At 38.3% G+C, this 19,819-nt stretch overlaps 5 protein-coding genes across 5 annotated transcripts; 4 read left to right on the plus strand and 1 right to left on the minus strand.

Moving 5' to 3' along the window:
• The first annotated feature begins 430 nt into the window (after positions 1 to 430).
• Positions 431 to 4,638, plus strand: mad2l1bp (MAD2L1 binding protein). The gene is made up of 3 exons (XM_058651898.1): positions 431 to 887; positions 2,543 to 2,823; positions 3,927 to 4,638. The coding sequence occupies exons 1-3, from the start codon at positions 467 to 469 to the stop codon at positions 4,452 to 4,454; spliced, it is 1,230 nt and encodes a 409-aa protein (XP_058507881.1). The 5' UTR covers positions 431 to 466; the 3' UTR covers positions 4,455 to 4,638.
• A 3,036-nt stretch (positions 4,639 to 7,674) lies between these two features.
• On the plus strand, positions 7,675 to 9,843 carry LOC131473506 (cystatin-C-like). The gene is made up of 3 exons (XM_058650742.1): positions 7,675 to 7,958; positions 9,053 to 9,163; positions 9,433 to 9,843. Exons 1-3 carry the CDS (start codon positions 7,755 to 7,757, stop codon positions 9,505 to 9,507), a joined length of 390 nt encoding a protein of 129 aa, XP_058506725.1. The 5' UTR covers positions 7,675 to 7,754; the 3' UTR covers positions 9,508 to 9,843.
• A 124-nt stretch (positions 9,844 to 9,967) lies between these two features.
• On the plus strand, positions 9,968 to 12,609 carry LOC131473505 (glycine N-acyltransferase-like protein 3). Its single transcript, XM_058650741.1, has 5 exons — positions 9,968 to 10,761; positions 10,836 to 10,943; positions 11,075 to 11,192; positions 11,572 to 11,704; positions 11,818 to 12,609. Exons 1-5 carry the CDS (start codon positions 10,687 to 10,689, stop codon positions 12,215 to 12,217), a joined length of 834 nt encoding a protein of 277 aa, XP_058506724.1. The 5' UTR covers positions 9,968 to 10,686; the 3' UTR covers positions 12,218 to 12,609.
• A 1,685-nt stretch (positions 12,610 to 14,294) lies between these two features.
• On the plus strand, positions 14,295 to 16,503 carry LOC131474489 (glycine N-acyltransferase-like protein 3). The gene is made up of 5 exons (XM_058652380.1): positions 14,295 to 15,021; positions 15,107 to 15,214; positions 15,346 to 15,466; positions 15,869 to 16,001; positions 16,104 to 16,503. Exons 1-5 carry the CDS (start codon positions 14,947 to 14,949, stop codon positions 16,501 to 16,503), a joined length of 837 nt encoding a protein of 278 aa, XP_058508363.1. The 5' UTR covers positions 14,295 to 14,946.
• mgme1 (mitochondrial genome maintenance exonuclease 1) lies at positions 15,555 to 19,138 on the minus strand. Its single transcript, XM_058652379.1, has 6 exons — positions 18,490 to 19,138; positions 18,121 to 18,358; positions 17,903 to 18,035; positions 17,592 to 17,722; positions 17,184 to 17,241; positions 15,555 to 16,791 (listed from the first exon to the last, which is right to left on the minus strand). Exons 1-5 carry the CDS (start codon positions 19,001 to 19,003, stop codon positions 17,202 to 17,204), a joined length of 1,056 nt encoding a protein of 351 aa, XP_058508362.1. The 5' UTR covers positions 19,004 to 19,138; the 3' UTR covers positions 15,555 to 16,791; positions 17,184 to 17,201.
• Between the last annotated feature and the right edge of the window lie 681 nt (positions 19,139 to 19,819).

Genomic DNA, 19,819 nt, shown 5'->3' on the forward strand with positions numbered 1-19,819 from the left:
TTCTACTAATTATCACATCTGGGGCCTGTCCTCAGCACTGTCTCCACTCTCTGGGTTTCTTTCGTACTTACTTACTTTCTGGAAATAGAAAAACACTTCAACATTACAAATAATATTTAAAAATTTGGAGTAGCTAATCACTATGGTCATATTTGTCCTGACCACCCACAAACATATCAGTCCCCTTATTTCCTTTGGCTGCTGTTTCTTAAAATGCTTACAACATAAATAGAAAAAAGAACATAAGACATGCTTTTATTTTCTAGAAATGTGCTTTGGATTTTAAATCTTTATTGAATTACTTTGATGGAGTATAAAATAACCGGTTACATGCAAGAATAAACAGATTTTTCGATGTGTTTGGAACAATATTTGGATCATAATATGCGTTTTCAAAAGAGAAGTAGTTCTTTCCGATTATTTCCGTGTAACGTGAACGCGGCATTGAAGCCAACCCACGATTCCCATGATGCAGTGCGGCAGAGACGCAGCGGGGATATTCAAAACTATGGCAGAAATCCACGAAGTATTTAAACTTACATCGAGTTTAGAGGACTCGGGCAGTGAGTCCACTACTAAAAGTGTGGAACATGGCTTAAATCGACGACTATCGTTTTCTTCAGAAAAGGACACGAGCGCTCAACAGGAATCGAATACAACACGAAAAGCTTTACAAAGTGTTCCCGACGACTCGCGTTCATGCCGAACTTCTGCGGAAATCGTCGAACAGCACTTGCCAACCGCCGCAAGCACGTTTATAGAGGCGAAAAATGAATCGCCATCGAAAGACATATCCCATAATTTTGGTTCAAATTCCCAGCAACAGAATGTAAACAGTAGCGAAGACAAGGAAAACGTCGCTGCGCCCTCTTCAGTCATCACTGCAGGTAGGCCGTGGTGAGGGACAACCGCTGTGTGGATTATAAATATCTCTCACATGACTGGCATTTAACTGTTAGTTAAAACTGGAAAATAATAAAGTTAGGATGTTGGTGTCTGTAATTATATTTCTGGATTGTCAAATGTAGCAATTCAGTGTTTTAACGTCTTACCATAATGAGTCCTATGGTAAGCCGTTAAAACATTTTCCCCAGCCAGGCAGCATCATGTCACCACTGCTAATGCTTGTACATAATATATAGCAAATCATTTAAACATTGAATCGCAAAGTTTGACTGTTTGGAAGTACTGTTACAGATATCTGTGACGTAATGTTGACTTGTCATTGTGTGCAGTTTGTAGATATGTGTGACGTCATTCGTACTGGTCAAAACTAAAGTCTAAGATATCTGCAAGTTTTCAATTTTGCCATTCGTGTGTATGGGGTTTGTCAAATAGAGATATACAATTGTGAATAGCTCTAGTTTCAGATATCAACAATGTCATGAAGACTACTCACAATTGGAGTTTGGGAAATCTACAACTTCATTCTGACTATGTGAAACTCAATCCAAGATTTCTTGAACTTGAATTATGACTAGTCATTATGACATTCATTGTAACTGAAGTGTAGATGTCTATAATGACACATCTCATTCATGTAAATGCAAAAGTCACATCATTCTGACCAGTAAAAACTGTATTGCAGATAATCTGTAACTAGTTTGAAACTAGTAAGAATGACAATAGTGATCAGTAGTGAATATCCTGTCTACCAATTAAATGTTGGTTTTTGACCTGATGTAGGCTTAGTGGGCTTCTCTTGTTGTGTTGGAGATGCAGACTTTCTCAGAAAGCATTTACTTTGATTCCATCAAAGAAAAATGATTCTCTCACTAAACTGTCATGTATTTTATAGAGTTATAAACCTTGATTGGCATCAGTGAATGGTTATATTATTACGACATTATTTATAATCTAATAAAACCATTCTTATGAATTATGAATGTCTTAATTCATAAGTATGTATGTGTTGCTCTTAATGCTGAAAAAAAAAATCTTCTGCACAGATGTACACATTACATGGAATTATTTACTCTGGGAAATCAAACCTGATGAGCCTCACTTGTCCTTATGTAATATAAACATTTATTGCTACAAAGATATGTACACAGAGGAGATCCTTGGTGCAGCTCACATGCTGACAGACCGACCAAGAACACTGAAATGCACTAGCGGAGTTCAAGTTTATACGATGTGGTAAAAGATAAAGGTCTATATCAGCAAGTCATGTCAGGATGAGTGAAGAAACTCAAGATGGCAGATGGCATCTTCTTACTTACTTGTACTTTATACACAATATTGGACATTTTCAAATATGCATTAAGTCACTATTTCCCTGACGCTACTTTTGTTTAATCAAAGTAGCTCTGTAATTCTTGCACAGCGGTTATATGTGAGGTTTAAACGTGTTAAAACAGCCTTAAATACCTTGAAAAGCACTGTACAATATACAATTTTATGATTATCATTTTGTAAATGCAGACAAAAAGTCTCTTGGAAAACTGGCCTAAAGATTTCATTAACATTTAACTTTCTAAAATTGAGAGGAACAGGCCTGTTGTTTACTCTAATGACATTATTCCTGCTCCCGTTTGGACAGACATTATCCACGAGGACACTCCTAGTGACAGCAGTTTGCAAGAATCCGATGAAATTGCCAATAAACAACACAGTAACACAGAGGACAATGACGCTGAGGTGGTGAAAAAAGCACAGGAGCAAGGCTGTGTGGATGTCGTCTTTCCTGGCGCTGTAACCCAAGAAGGCTGCTGCCGCTTCGTCAGTGAGATCCTCAAGTGTATTCTCTATCAGCGGCAGCAGCTACCCATGACGTATGATCAGCTGCTGTATTCTCAACAGAAACGGCAATCCTCTGTGCAGGTGAACACGTTATTAGATGTGAAGTTTACTTATGTGATGACAAACCAAATTTTCATTATTGTTTTGATGCTGCTGTATGTATGTATGTATGTATGTATGTAGATGCATTTATACTTAGATTTATCATGGCAATCTTCATCTCAGGAATTGGAATGGAGCTAATCTTGGCTTCTTTTTTTTTTAAACTGATAAGCAGTCAGCATCACCCCTACCCAGCTGTGGGTAGGGGTGTGCCAACTGCAGGGCTTTCCATAAGTGTAAGCTGTCTGCTACTTTTATTAATAGTGAGCAGTTACAGTTTAACTGCTGTTGTTCACAAACAACAGACAGAGCCGCCTTTGCTAAACCTCAGCCCTCCCTCTCCATCTTTCTCTACCAGTGGTAACTTCAGATAGGAATGTTATTGATTTTACTGACTGACCATTTTTCTCAATTAGTGTTTTGTGCAGCTCTGTTATGTAGGCATATGCAAGAATCAATTGTTTGTATGGGTGCTTGAAATCCTCAAAAGTGCTTGAATTTAAATGTGTTATTTTTGAAGTGCTTGAAAATGCTTGAAATATTTACTGTATTTCTTTCACAACAAATAGCTATCTGACTTAATACTTTGCATGTCAGATGGAGGACTAAAATAAGGTGGAGAGTCTAAACGAAAACTGCTCCAACTGGAGCTTGCCTGAATGGGTGACTGACTATTATGGTTGTTTGTATCTTAATACCATCTCTTTTAATGTGGTTTAAAAGTAAAATAATCATATTGAGTACATATGCATTTGTTTAGTAAAAGTCTGATTTGCCACAGCTGTAGCTACGGTGCTGGAAAACCATGAAAATGTATCTTGAGAGTGCTTGAAATTTGACCTTGGAAAAGGTGTATAAACACAAGTTTCAGATAATTTCTAGGTATCAGCAGATCCTCTGTAGTAAAAAGACTGCAGACATCCTTAATTATTATATTTATGTAACCGTGTGAGTTGGTGTGATGATTACTGTTGCAAACCAACTGTTGTTGACTGTTGTGCAAATCGAAATATTAGAATAAAAAAAAGTCAGACATGTAAATGGTATAACTAAAGGTGTGTGGCATATATTTTGTTTTTCAGGACAGAGACACAGTGAGTCGCAGGCTGGTGCAGTCTGCAGACATGGACGGGCGGAAGTGTCAGCAAACTCTACAGGATCTAGAGGAGGTGTTACAGCAGCTGGAGGTGCTTTTTTCTCTGAGCAGGGTACCCCGTGTGCTGTTCCTCATGGGTGGCTCCCTTGTCCTGCCCAAAGAACTGTATGAGATAAACATGGAGGCACTGGTTTTGGCAGGGGGAGATCAATGCCTAAGGGTATCTTCATGCTTAAGGCAACTGTTCCGCACACTTTTTGTGGCTGACCTTTTGTCTGACACCAGACCTGTTCGTTTAATGCCCACCACGGTCTTGGTGCTGGCTCACAGGGATTGCGGAGTCGGTTGGTTCCGTCCGAAACTGCAATTTAAAGTGCCGGCTTGTGTAAAGAAGCAAATTATTGCTCTGTCTACAGATCCCAGCTCCTGTAAGGAACCGAGAGCAGAGGTGTTGGACTGGCAGGATTATGTGTGGTTTCAGGCACCGTTGACCATCAAGGGATTCTGTAACTGACTCCAAGAGTTGGGCAGTGCACATTCTGGTATTAGAGCTCTCTATACAAAAATTACATTTTAATGGTGGTTTAAATACATTTTTAAATGAGTTATGTATGTTTTATAGTTTAATTTTGTTTCTACTTGTGATTAAAACAATGTCAGCTCAAGCAACAGTGAGTTGACACAAGCAATGAAGTGTATTTTCTTATTTTGTCATCATTTGAGGTTAGGAAATGTTGTATATTATTGTTTATATTTATAAATAATGATTTTTTTTATATATATACATTTGTCCTTAAGGATCTCAAAGGGTTATTTAACAAAACAACACGGTGGTGAAATATATTTTTAATGAACATAACTTGAGAGGTTTGATGCATTGTATTGCTGTGTTTAATCTAATCTGTGGACACATTGGATTGTCAGTGTCATCTGTATGTATGTTTACATTTATTAAAACCTTCATATGAGTTCAGCAGTGTTGCAATTTCAGTGGCAGATAAAAGCAAAACAATGTGATGTGTGAACATTTGCAAATCAGTAGTTGTGGGGAAAAAAAGTACTATAGTTGCATGTCTCTTAGAGTGGATCAATGGCTTTTGAACTTATCCACTTTTTTGGACAAGGTTACAAGCTAACAGCTGGGGGTCAGGTCAGGTGACAGACAGGTGATGTTTTACTCACTGGGCCGTCCAAGCCCTAGGGCGCACAGAATCGCAAGAGGAGGAGGAGGAGGAGAAGAAATCGCTATATAAAGGTAACATTACTTTTTTTATTATTATTATTATTATTATTATTATTATTATTATTTTTTAGGCCTTTTTGTGTGAAGACGTTTATGTGTGCTAGCGTGCTACCTAGTTTGTTTAATGTGAAATGCACTGCATCGGCGCTGTATGTGTTTGTGATGAGAAGAATGTCAAAGTTAGATCATTCGTTAGATTATGTGATGGTTTCTACACAGTTATCGTCTCTGCATGTCACTATGTTTGGTAGAGTTGAAAATTAATTATCATATCATAGTCATTACTATTATTAACAACTGTGTGCCCATTGACACAGTTTCTGCTGCTGCTTAGTTCTCCTCTTACTGTACTTGTTTGATATTGGGCTGAAATTCAGTAGCCAAGTAAAGTGAATGCAAGCCTTGGCAGTTTTTTGTTGGTTTTTTGCTTGTATAGTAATAAGTTTATCTACTCTGTCTAGATGCACTCAAAAAATATTTACAGACACCCCGAACAGGTGCTGGAGAGAGGCCTTCTGATCAAACATCCACTTAAACACCACTCTCTGAAGCATGTAAGTTGTTGTTACTGAATGGTACAACCCTGTTTGTAATTACAGTAAATGTAGGTATCAGTCAATTAAAATAAAGTTTATTTATCAACTGAAATAGAATGACACAACAAACTTAATGCAGTGGTGTGACAGTATGGATGTATTCTGTTTGAATACAGCTACAAGTCTGGCATCATGCAGCAGCAGCACTACCCACACCACCCGTCTCTGAAAGTCAGCATGAAACGGGTGAGTTCTGTAGTTACATGTTACAGCTGCAGTCTCATTACTGAACAATACTACTGTTATTTGTAACGTATGCTTCAGATATGTTTACTGCCTGATGTCCTGTAATTTGTAAATCATTGTGACTTTACTAATACTGAAGGATTAATATCTAATATCGGCCCTGTTTGGAAGTGTATGAATTCATATTCATGCCTACTGTGTGCCTACATTTAATTCCTGACCTAAAAAAAAATACTCACGACCATCATGAATTGAAAACATTCAGAGTTTTGACAGCATGAGAACTTGGTCTTTGGTTAAAAATCTCACAAGCTCTCTTTGATTAAGCGCATGGACTTTGTCACTTCTGTGGTATAGTTGATACTTGTTTACACAAACCTTGTTTACTATTTCTCCATATCATTTCAATCGGGGTGACCCATAACATCATAACCTCCCTGCACAGTTTATACTATTAAGAGTTGAACTATATCAAACCCTATGTCAAATATTACTAAAATTTTGTGTTGGATATAGTTCAACTCTTAATTTCTCATAAAAGCTTTGACTAATGCAGAGTTTGTGATTGCAGCAGTGTCATTTCCTGGTTCAGTATGAGTGAGTTCTGACATGTGAGAACCATGTAGTAGACCAACAGGGATTGAATGCCATTTTTTTACATAATCATACATATGAGGAGACCTTTCATGCTTCAGTTTTATTTAATTTAAGTATACATTCATGGTTACAGATGTAGATGTTTTTCTTGTTACAAAATGCTGACTAGTTACTCAAGTCCAAAGGAATATGTTGTAATAGTGTCATTGGGGTTTGTTTTGGTTTTTTGTGCACTTTGACCACTGCAAACACAGCAAAACCATGTTGCTTACTGGGGTGGGGTTATATCTGTACTTTCCATTTTATGAGTAATTGTTGAATCACTACTGCCTGCTTTTTGTTGTCAAACTCATGTCTCCAGGAAGCCACTTTTCTGGGAAAAGTAGAGCAGAAAGTGTATTGAAAGTTATTGCTCAGAGGACCCCCTTCAATCAATATAATCATGGAGGTCCTGCTTGATTAAAGCATTGCTGGTTGTGACCTTGCTCTCTTAGTGCTGAATCTTATACTATATGTTGGTGATCAGGTGAACATCCACTTTGTTCAGATCAGTGGACAAGTTTTGTTCCTCTCTGTTCCACGTGCCCATACTGAATTGGGTAAAAGGGCTTTTATCCATTCTGCACCTTTTGCATGTGATATGCTGCAGAAAGACTGAAAAACTAGGTTCTTTGAGCACTGTCAAATACAAACGGAGAGTTCTTGATGCTGACTCCTCAACATGCACTTGTTTCTCATAATCTGCTGGTAAATTTCATCCGTTTTCTTTACTGTGTAACTGTGTTGAGGTTTTTTTATCTGCTGCTGCCCATCTTGGCCAGGACTCCCTTGAAAAGAGGTTCTTCTGGTAAAATAAAGGTTAAAGACAATTTATTTGTGGCACCTGCTGTAAACTATAGAATTGCATGACGTTTCTTTATGATAGTATGTTGTTATTGTATTAAAACAAAGTGGAGTTAGATCACGCGTCACAGACGTGTCTGTGGTCTACTTTACTCTAATCTCATCCAATCTAAGCCGTTTAATATGAGCGCTGGAACCCTCCTTGATATCGCGGCTACGTAATCACGGTCGGTGGTTCGATCCCACCCCCCTGTGTACGTAACGGCTGTGACGTCGCTGTTTATAACTGGTCAAGGCTAACAAACGGGAGGTTGTTGATCTGTTGTTTGGTCCTGACAGCGACAGAAACATGAAGTGTCACGCCATATTTCCCTTTTTTGCGGTTCTTCTCGCCGTTGGGCTCGCTCAGAGAATGGTCGGGGGCCGCGTAGACGCTGATATGAATGATGCCGCTGTACAGGACGCCCTGCAGTTCGCCGTGCTCAAACACAACGAAGGCAGCAACAACATGTACCTCAGCCAAGTGGCGAGTATGGTCCGTGTTCAGAAACAGGTTAGTAACGGTTACCGTTGACTAGTCGATTCCCGAAACGTTTGTGTTTTAAAACGTGCTTCCGTAGTTAATACAAGAGTGTAACATATGCCCTCAGTGTCGACAGAGTGTATGGTAGTGGGTCTCAAAATCACTTTCAAAGAAAAAGATCCAGGCCGCAATTCTGTAGGCCAGAGCTTTCCAAACTTCCCCAAAAACAGTGTGCAAATCTCCGTAACAACACCCCCGCCCAGATGAGTAATCAAGCAACAATGCAGCATTCACCGTAATGCTGAGCGAAGCCCGGAAAAAACAAATGAGTAAAATGCATTGTGTCTATATTGTATAGTCGAGCTATAGTCTTTCTTCTTGTTTTTTATGTTCTCCCTGTTGCACATTTCTTCTGCATATATTTAATTCTCATTGAATATTCCTGTTTTTCTTCCATCGCTACCTTTTTGTGATTTCTGGCTGCTGTCACACTGCAAATGTGGGACGAATTAAGTAATCTCACCTTGTCTCATTTTATTTATTTATTTATATTAATTATTAACTAATTATTCAATTACTTCACAACAAAACGGAGTTTTTTTTGTCTATCTTTGAAAGTGCACATTTTTTATTAGTAGTTAAAAAAAGTATGATTTCATATTTTTTGAGGCTCAAATTTCCCTTTTTGCAACATAAATTAGAATATTTGTCTATCTTTGAATTGGTATAAAATCCCACATTTTTTATTAGTATATTTCTATGTAGTTTTAGAGTAATCCAGGGTCAAAGTTCACTTTTATCAACACAAATTAGGTTTAATCATCCATCTTTGAAGTGTTCTTTCTAAAAAGAACAAACTAAAGTCTTGAAGTCAGCTCACAGAAGGAAAACGAGAAGTTGAAAGTGTCCAACTTGACAGCAGTGGGTTTGTTTGCAGCTGCTAGCAGATCGCTTTGACAGTTTGCACCTGTATTCTACCCTGTTTTATATTTCCCTGTAAGTTTTTATCAGTCATATCATTACACAGGCTGTGTTCATTGAAAGTGAAACTTAATGGAATGTCATATAATTGAGGTTTACCATGATCACCATTTCCTTTATTTCTCACTCACTTCTCCATTCAGATTGTCTCCGGAGTCAATTACTTCATCACTGTGAGAATGGTGAGGACCAACTGCAGAAAGAACAACACAAATGAAGTGTGTGCCATCCACCCGGACCCTGCTTTAGCTCAGGTAATACTTTGACTGCTGAGTCCACTCATTTTATTTTATATTGGTAGTTAGTGGACACTAGACTAGATAGTCTGTATTTTTTTTTAATAATAATGAGATGCGTCACATATTAAAACCCATGGTCATTTTACCCAAAGATTATTTTAACAAAGTCAACATTATTTTATATAGTTTTGATATAATAGTTTACTACTGCTAATATCAGTGGTGGCGTTGTCGCCCTGACCTTTTATTCTAAACTTCTCCCTTTTCTGAACCTTTCTTCTCAGCCTTACACGTGCACATTTACCGTGTGGAGTCAACCATGGCTGGAAAAAATGTTGCTGTTAAAACAGGAATGCTAGTCACAGAAAGACATGGAGGATCGAAAGTGTTGTCATTGTTTGCTGTGTAACCATAGTCCAAAAATGCATACTCAAGTATTAACATCTTTTGAAAGCTTCATTATTTACTACTGCACTAACCTATGCGGTATGGCCAAATAGAGCTCCATACTGTACATTTTACAGTCGCAGTAATCCATAACCATTACAATAGTTGTGTATTAAATTGTTTATTATGAACTGAATTCTGCCTAATAGAAATTAAAAACAAAGCTGCTTATGAACTTCATTTAATGCATTCACATTTTATTTTGATTTTGCTGACCTACCACTGCTAAATAAAGGTATTCAAACATATTTTGGTGTTTGTGATGATGGTTAGCAAATGTTCAGGGGTTTTGTCATTGTAAATTAAATGTTTGTTTTTTTTTAATTTTACAAATGACAAGTATATTGATAATCTTTCTCTTGGTGCTTTGGCGATGCAGATTCTTTTTCAAAACGTTTGAATTGAGTGCTTTTGCTTTAATGCTTTCCCTACATTTTGCTTATTGTACTCATTGTAAAATGAATGAAAATCAAAGTAGTGACTGAACTTCACAATGTGTTTTTAATGTTCTTCACTTGTCACTGGTTTTTCCACTTTTTTTCAACTGGGAAGTAGCTTGCAAACAGGTTGAGGCCTGAATAGACTGGAATTATGGTGTACATAATGTTTAGCCAAAAACTATTTCAACATCTTCAAAAGATCACAGGAGATATTCAAATCAGTGGCATCACAATGAAGCGGACACAGCCACAAAGTGGGGATGAGTCGCATCATGATGACATTAGATGACGTAAACAAAAAGTAACCCAACTGGATCTTCGGGGCGATTTCGGGTACAGGGAAGGGCGTCAGTAACCACGCTACTACCTACAAGTAATAACTGCGCATACTCACACTTGTAGCTTACTGCGCTTCATGCGCACCGCTAACCACCCAATACAAAACAAACTTGTGAACCTGTCCTCATACAGTATCACAGAAGACGACGACTGCATTTTGATCAGCACAACTGGGTTGTTTTTTTCAGTCTCAAGGTCTCAGAAGTTAATTTGTATCGAGGAAATCAAAGTGGATAACCATTTATTTTTGACTGAAGAAGCCTGGACGTTTGATTGAACACCAGTTATTCAGTCAAGTTCCACCAACTAAACATGAAGATCCTTAACAAAAACGAACTGGAGACTGCAGAAGGAGTTCTGTTCAAACATCTACCTCAGAGTTATAGGGTATGTAAACTTGCATGTATTTATGCTACACCTGCAGCCCAAATTTTGAATTTAGATTGTTGTTTTTTTTTTAGGTCTACGGATACCTTTATAATATAAACAGGAACAAACCAACTGCACAGGAGGTAGTTGTTGATTCATGGCCAAAGTTTAAAGTCATCATTTGCCGACCTAATCCTAAGGTGAGTTCATCTCACCAGAAATAAGCTAAATACATTGTAGCATCACCAGACTGAAATGTCTATATTCCACATGATTGCATTTACCTTTTTTTTTCCATGACACATGAGTTTGGTTTGTTCTTACTTCACAGATCAAAGATGTTCTGGAGTCCAGGAAAAGGGTGGCATGCTACAGCACTGAGGAGCAGGCTTTAAGAAAAATGCTGATGGACGATAATGTAATAGACTGGAGTTTGGATTTCATGACGGGTGAGAGCACTGCCTTCTGTGATGACGTGCTTTATTATTTAGTCACGACAGAACTCTGTGTTAATAATAATATCCGCTATTATGCAGTTATTATTGCAGTTCGATCAAATGAAAAATACTTTATTAACCCCACCGTACAGTGTGACAGAGATAAAAAGAGCACACACAATACACTGCATAAATAGTTATTGTACTTCAATACATTACAAATGGAAATCTGCAACTTTGACAATCTTAAAAACACATTTATTATCACAGTAAGAATATGTCACAAGCATGTTTAAGTTTTTTCTGTAGTGGATAATTTCACTTGCTATTTGAAGTATATTTAGCTCATAATATGGTACATGTTTTCAAATCTTTCTTTTTTAAACTTCAGCATATGACTTGTCCCAAGCACCCATACTTAAAGAAGTGGCTTCTGAGAGAGATGTTAAGTTTAGATACATGTCTGTGGTTCGCCTCGTGTATTTGGCAGACAGCAGCCATCTTCTCACACCAACAGTTGATAAGTACGTTCTTAAAACTTCAGTATACTTCAGAAGATTTTTCACTAAAATCTGTATATGAAAGTAGATGTTTTCCTAATCAGTTAATGCTATCATAAATGTCTTTTTCCTTGCAGTGATCTTGAATCAAGGATTTCCTCCCTTGACATTTCCCATGTTGACTTGGTGAATAAAAACTGGAAGCTTGGAGGGAATGAGCAGAGTTACAACACCGTTAAACATTTCATTAGCAATTATCCGTCGTACTGCATCACTGACGGACAGGATCAGCCAGTTTCCTGGATTCTGTTGTACGAGTACTGTGCCATGGGCCTGTTGTACACTGTGCCAGAGCACAGAGGGAAAGGGTATGCCAAAGTTCTTGTCAGCACTATGGCAAAAAGACTCCGTGCTGAGGGACACCCGGTCTTCTGCTTCATCGAGGAAGACAACATCATTTCCTACAGGCTCTTTAAAAACCTTGGCTTCACTGAGGATCCCTCATACAGGGCAGGGTGGATTCAATTCAATTACTAGGAATGTGTAGCTGATATTTGGGTATGTCATGTAAAAGGTTGATCACCACTACTGATATTTTAAAGACATTGTAATCTTGATCATAAGGTCTGTCACCTGGGGACTGTGGCATGTGTGTAGTTATATAATCCATGCTTGGGATTTTGACTTGAGTTTTAGTATTGGGCACCTCCATCTTCTCCTGGATCCTCGTGTAGCACCTCACCAAGGTCCACCACAGGAAATTCAAATGGCACATCCTCCTCATCCACTTTATGATCCTGTAAAGCCACCCAGCTCCAGAGCAATGGGATTTATACTGGACCTCTAAGGGTGTCGATAATAAGATAAAATGAAAGCAGACAATACTTAATAATAAAAAAATAATAATAATTGTCATAGTCCAACTAAAACAGAGTAAAGTAAGAAGCTGGTACACAGAGGAATTAGACAACAGCAACAGAAACAAGGCTGTTTTTTTTTCTAAATGGAGAGGAGACCAATTTTATGGATGGTAGGAAGAATGGATTATGGTGTACATACAGTATTTCAATACATTAGTAATGGTTGATTGAAAACAAACAAAAAAAATCTCTCTTCCCTCTTCATTCAAAGCAGTGGCATCAGAATTAACTGCCACAGAATGGCCCTTTTTACTCTATGGTCCTGGGCGGAGTCATCGCGGCTGCATGAAACTGCGGTGACTTTGTTTTACACACACACACTTTCATGAGGCAGAAAACATCAGATGGGCTGCAGAGAAGAGGAAGTAGATATTTAAATAAATGGGTCAAATGTCACAATTTTATTTCACACTGTACACTAGTTCAAACAATAATGTATACGCTTTATGTTTGTAGTATTTACTGTATATTTATGTAATTAGTTATGGTATATTGTAGTTACTTTATATTTCTACTTTATCTTTTTTGACATGTTATCTGTTTTTATATTCATAATTCAGTTTTGTTTTCAAATAAAGTATCTTGCCAACATCACCGTGGCTGTATTTACCTGAGAGGGTTTTTAATAATAATAAAAATTAAACAATCAAATGTTTTTATATCCACATGTTAATAAGCTGAGATGTACAAAAAAAAATATACTTTTAGGCCCACCATAAGTCAAACTGTAGCATAATATTTGGAAACTAGTATTTCATTTGCATTGTGAAATATGTCAGCCTTTTTTCTTGATTACTGGCTTAACGTTGTGTTACTTTATTCATAAAATATGCTGTATGCTTCATCAGTGAAATGGCCTTGCAACACAGGTTTTCTGTCATTAGCCAGTTTTCCTCTCTGAATGGGTCTCTCTCAGCCTTTGGACCACCTGTAACCGTGGTGGGACAGATACAGATTACTGGATTTGTCTGCTTTATACAAGTATATCACATTACATTGTGTCCTTCAGGGTTTCTGCAGGTTTTAGAATGTTCAATTTCAGACCAATTTAAGAAAAAATACTATTACTATTCTGACAGCAAATTTAAGAGAAACAAAGGTCTATCATTCTGAGATTAGTCATACAGTACATCTGTGAGAAGTGAGCGTTTTTTCCTAAATTTAACACTAGCTAGGTGTACTAATTCTGACTCCAACTACAATCAATGTCACATATCTACTGATTAGTGTTGGTGACCAACGGGAGGTCTTCTTTTGTCCCTCTGATGCTGCCTTTTTAACAAATTTCAGTTGCCATGCCAGATACCCACTACCATCTTCTGCATTGTAAAAATGCTCCTAAAGTAAAGAAAATGTTATTCAGTTTTGAAAGAGCAGGGTGAAATGTCTGTGGTAATCAACTTTGATGCTTAATTTCTCAAAAATTATACAGTAAAAATGTTTGATAATGAGTGAGGTAGTAGTCAGCATGCCCCTGAAGTCAACTGTGCCAACCATTGTCAGAACTTATGGGCCAAAGTGATTTTATTGTACAGTAAAAATTGAGTTTTCTGCCTTTTTCTGAGTAAAAAAGAGACAATTTTGAGGATTAATTTCTCAAAAATTATACAGTAAAAATGTTTGATAATGACTGAGGTAGTAGTCAGCATGCTCCTGAGTTCAACTGTGCCAACCATTGTCAGAACTTATGGGCCAAAGTGATTTTACTGTACAGTAAAAATCTAAATAAGTTAAGGAAAATATATAGTTCAATAGCTTCTGGCTATCAGCTCGATTGAATGCACTTGTCTTATTTTGAAAACCGGTAGTGATCTCGCTCGGTATCAAACCAGCGCTGATTCTCAGCCGACTCCCAGCTTTTACCGTAAGTTCGACTGCACGGGCGCACTTAAAAACGAATGACGGCTCACTTGACCACGCGAAAACGAATGACGGCTCACTTGACCGCAGTTCGCGATCGACGGTGATTTCCCTGGTAGTTGTTGGAAATTAACCCACGTTTTTAGGATTGTTGAGTAGTTTAAACCCCGATCTACAGGTCGGCACTGTTCGTCTTCATTTGTGTCCAGCCAGCTGACACCAGCTTATTCTGACTCGGTGACCCATACCAGGCGCATTTCCACTAGCTCTACTTGCCTCGCCTCGCCTCGCCACGCCACGGCTGCAGGAGAAGAGTGGCCCCGCAGCTGACTGCGCGTCATGCGCACCGCCTATATAATTACAAGACAATACAAAATAAACTTGTCTGGTCGGACGACATTTTGATAAGCACAGATAACTGAAGAAGTCCGGACTTTGGACCTACGTGTGAAAACCAGCCATTCAGTCAAGTTCCACCAACTAAACATGAAGATCCTTAACAAAAGCGAACTGGAGATTGCAGAAGGAGTTCTGTTCAAGCATCTACCTCAGAGTTATAAGGTATATAAACTTGCATGTATTTATGCTACACCTGTAAACCACTGCAGCCCGAATTTTGAATTTAGATTGTTGTTGTTGTTTTTAGGTCTACGGATACCTTTATAATATAAACAGGAACAAACCAACTACACAGGAGGTAGTTGTTGATTCATGGCCCAAGTTTAAGGTCATCATTTGCCGACCTGACCTTAAGGTGAGTTCATCTCGCCAGAAATAAGCTAAATGCGTTGTAGCATCCCCAGACTGAAATGTCTATATTCCACATGATTGCATTTACCTTTTTTTGTCCATGACACATGAGTTTGGTTTGTTCTTACTTCACAGACCAAAGGTGTTCTGGAGTCCAGGAAAAGGGTGGCATGCTACAGCACTGAGGAGCAGGCTTTAAGAAAAATGCTGATGGACGATAATGTAATAGACTGGAGTTTGGATTTCATGGCAGGAGGTGAGAGCACTGCCTTCTGTGATGATGTGCTTTATTATTTAGTCACAACAGAACTGTGTGGTGTAATATCCTCTATTATGCAGTTCGATCAAATGAAGAATACTTTATTAACCCCACCATACAGTGTGACAGAGACGAAAAGAGCACACAAAATACACTGTGCATAAATAGTTACTGCACTTCAATACATTTCTCAGTTATGTGTTGAACCACTTTGCCTCATTATTGTTGTAGTTTCTACATTATAAATGGAATTCTACAACTCTGACAATCTTAAAACAAAAACAAAAACCATCACAGTAAGAATATGTCACAAGCAACATGTTTGTGATTTTTCAGCAGTGGATACTTTAACTTTTGCTATTTGAAGTATGTTTTCAAATCTTTCTTTTTTTACTTCAGGATTTGACTTGTCCCAAGACCCCATACTTAAAGAAGTGTCTTCTGAGAGAGATGTTAAGTTGAGATACATGTGTGTGGTTCACCTCGTGTATTTGGCAGACAGCAGCCATCTTCTCACACCAACAGTTGATAGGTACGCTCTTAAAACTTCAGTATACTTTCACTAAAATCTGTATATGAAAGTAGAAGTTTTCCTAATCAAGTAATGGTATCATAAATGTCTCTTTCCCTGCAGTGATCTTGAATCAAGGATTTCCTCCCTTGACATTTCCCATGTTGACTTGGTGAATAAAACATGGAAGTTTGGAGGGAATGAGCAGAGTTACAACACCGTTAAACATTTCATTAGCAATTATCCGTCGTACTGCATCACTGACGGACAGGATCAGCCGGTGTCCTGGATTCTGTTGTACGAGTACTGTGCCATGGGCCTGTTGTACACTGTGCCAGAGCACAGAGGGAAAGGGTATGCCAAAGTTCTGGTCAGCACTATGGCAAAAAGACTCTGTGCTGAGGGACACCCGGCCTTCTGCTTCATCGAGGAGGAGAACATCATTTCCTACAGGCTCTTTAAAAACCTTGGCTTTACTGAGGATCCCTCATACAGGGCAGGGTGGATTCATTTCAATTACTGATTTTGTAACTGGGTTTTTTTTTTTCATGTGATATTTTAAAGATATTGTAAGGCAATTGTAATCTTGATCATAAGGTATATCACCTTGGGACTGTGGCACGTGTGTAGTTATATAATCCATGATTGGGATTTTGATTTGAGTTTTAGTATTGGGCACCTCCATCTTCTCCTGGATCCTCGTGTAGCACCTCACCAAGGTCCACCACAGGAAATTCAAATGGCAAATCCTCCTCATCCACTTTATGATCCTGTAAAGCCATCCAGCTCCGATGGGATTTATACTGGACCTCTAAAGGTGTTCAGATAAAATGCAAGCAGTCAATACTTAATAATAAAAAAAAATAATACTTGTGATATTCCAACTAAAACTGGACATTGAAAATACATGTAAAAATGTTAAGTGTCATTTCTCAATGTTTCATAAATACACCCAGATAATGTGTTTGGGAGTCAAACTATTGTTGCATGTATACATGCAGATCTGTAATATTCCAAAGTCCAAGAGACTATGTGCCATGAGAAGAATGTAGTGTATATTCTAATGAGTCTCTAATAAGCTAATAATTAATCTTTTGTAGCACAGAAAAGGGGCGAGATAAGTGTTGACATCCTACAGCATGGTAAGCATAGTTATACTGTATTTTTCCTTTGGGTTCAGAACCTTCTTTGATATGTACTTACAGAACTCTCTTCAACATCTCATTTCTTTTGCGAGAAGGCACTTGACACGTGACTGGAACTGTAATGACAAGATAAATTCATAATGCAAATATTGTGCCCATTTAACTCAGCAGATTTCAATACTGTCCAGGCTGTTCTGCTGCTTGTTGTAACTTACATTTAATTTGTAAATTGTAATACTGACGATTTTAATTAATAATATGACAGTACAGTAATTCAAATTTTCTACCTAGCTTGATGGCTGTTCATTTGAATTAAAAATCCCTCTTGATTCACCAATTACTAGTCAACTATACATTTAATTTTCAGATTAATCAACGTGAAATGGTATAAATGCAATTCCGTGAGAGTCAACAGAACATACAGTATTTAAAGGAAGGGGGAAAAAAAATTCTCTGATGGGTTTACCTCAGTTCTGTAAACTTCTCAAGACGTTGCAACCAAATGTTCCAGTACTGCAGCATCAGCTCTGAGCTCAACTTATGAGCGTGGGCTGGTGAGCCATCCTTATAGGCCACTACAATGAGTCCATGTTCAACCTGCAGGAGGAACCAATCGGTCGCACAGGAAATTTTACCTGTTAGTCTGACATATGCTGATCACAAAGATAAATAATTTCATATTCTTCCAATATTCTATAAACTGTACTTCAAATCATAAATCTGGTGAAAATGGGTGAACATCTGGGAATGTAAGATCAGTGCATCTCAATAGAACACCTGGTATTTGTAGTTGCCGTCGTTGTTCAGAGCCCCAGCATAGGCTGCCACTTGAATGGGGTTGTCGTACGTGTTGCTCAGGAATGGCTTTGGCTTTTCTGACGTCTTCCAGTCAATAACACAAAGTACACCTCTGCGGGTAAAGAAAAACAACTGTAGTGAAGATAGTGGGACAAGAACACAGTCAACTTGTGTCTGCAAAATGACTGTTTACGTACCTGTAGCGAGCGACACAATCCACAATTCCCAGATACTTTAAGGTGTCATGTTGTACAGTGCTTTCAATAGCTCTCACTGCACTAACATCTTCCAGTATGTGAGAGATGCTCTCCATGTAACCCTGAATTTCAGGAGGAAGCTCTAGTGTGTCCGAAGCATGTCCGTCCTTCTTTGTTGCATCTGACATCAGAATGTCATCCACTGCTGTATGGAAACGTTTCCCTTGCCTAAACAAGTCTGTTTGGAAACAAAATGTATGGATTTTAGGTCAACTATGTAATAAAAAGGAAACCAACGTCTCTGTGTGTCTTGAACCAGACACACAAAAACAACGCTTAACCTGTACTGGTATAAGTTAATAGACTTACTTTGACTGTATTCCTTGAAGCCATCTTCTCCAAGTTCCGCAATCATCTTCTTCTTCCATCTCTCCAGATAAAAGATCTGTTCCGAGGAAAGCGTCTGCTGAAGAACACGCGTCACACTCGGTATGGAAGCCCTGTCTTGACCCCTTTTTAGAATGATCCGTAGTGGAGGTCCTGACTCTGCCTCGTCTGTTTCTTCAGTCTTTTCATGAAGCAAGAACGGATGGAGGGATTTCGGTTCCCTCATCTCGGACACTGTGGGGGGCATATGAGCCTTGACTACACGTCCATAGATGTGCTCATCTTCCGCAAGTAGAGTCTCTGGAGTTTGGGAGCTGACTTTGGAGGACATGACCGTCTTTACGAGAGAGGAGTACCGCTCACTGTCTACTAAACTGTATGAGCTGCGTCTTTTTGGGGAGCTTAGGTATCGGCAGACAGAGAAGTTTCTCACAGGGAGGGAGGTGCACTGGTACATGATGCCTCCAACAGACATCACATGATTACGAATAAACATTCTGTCGACCTTCACACGAAAAACGCCTAAAGACGATAACTTAATGTCGAGGTTTATACAGTTAAATACATATAAACAGCTATTTCAAAGTTTTTGACGTCGGTACTTGCCCCAACATGTTCCTGAGTCACTGAACCACACAAACGCGCCTGTTTCTGAACGACGCGCCTCCGCTGTTGCACTAACTTCCGGACATGGGAGTTGTAGTTCTGGGTGAGGATTCGTGACTGCGTTTGAAACAGTACAAACTACATTTCTCATGAGATGCAGTGTATCACTGAAATAGCCGGAGTCCTCAACTTGGCGGCGGTACTTACGGTTTCGTTCTGTCTGTTTTTGTCTTTATTCAGCTTTTATTAAAATTATAAACAATGACACACAAGTGTTTACGTTTGCACTTCCAAAATAAGTTATAGAGAGAAATTGAAAAGTCTTAGTGTTTCAAAAGATTTTCGACTACTACTGCATTTTTCGACTACAGTGGATGTTGGTCTTAACATTTATGAATATAAATCTTAATTCATAGAATCAAAATATTATACGACAACTGGGTTTTTTTAGTGGTTGTTTTTTCTGATTTTTATTTTATTTTGTCTTTGGCTGCACATTCTACTGTGGAAGCTCAGTTTTGTTGACTTTATCTTGTGAATGTGAATCATCATCATTATTATTGTTATTATTAGTAGTAGTATTGTCATTATCATTATTATTATTATTATTATTATTATTATTATTATTATCATTTGTCATCGGAATGACTTTAAAATAAATAGAAACGTATGTTTCCTTTGAACCCAATCATTTGTCCAGTGTATC

This window comes from Solea solea, chromosome 15, assembly GCF_958295425.1.
Source record: "Solea solea chromosome 15, fSolSol10.1, whole genome shotgun sequence".
Classification (NCBI taxonomy): Eukaryota; Metazoa; Chordata; class Actinopteri; order Pleuronectiformes; family Soleidae; genus Solea; species Solea solea.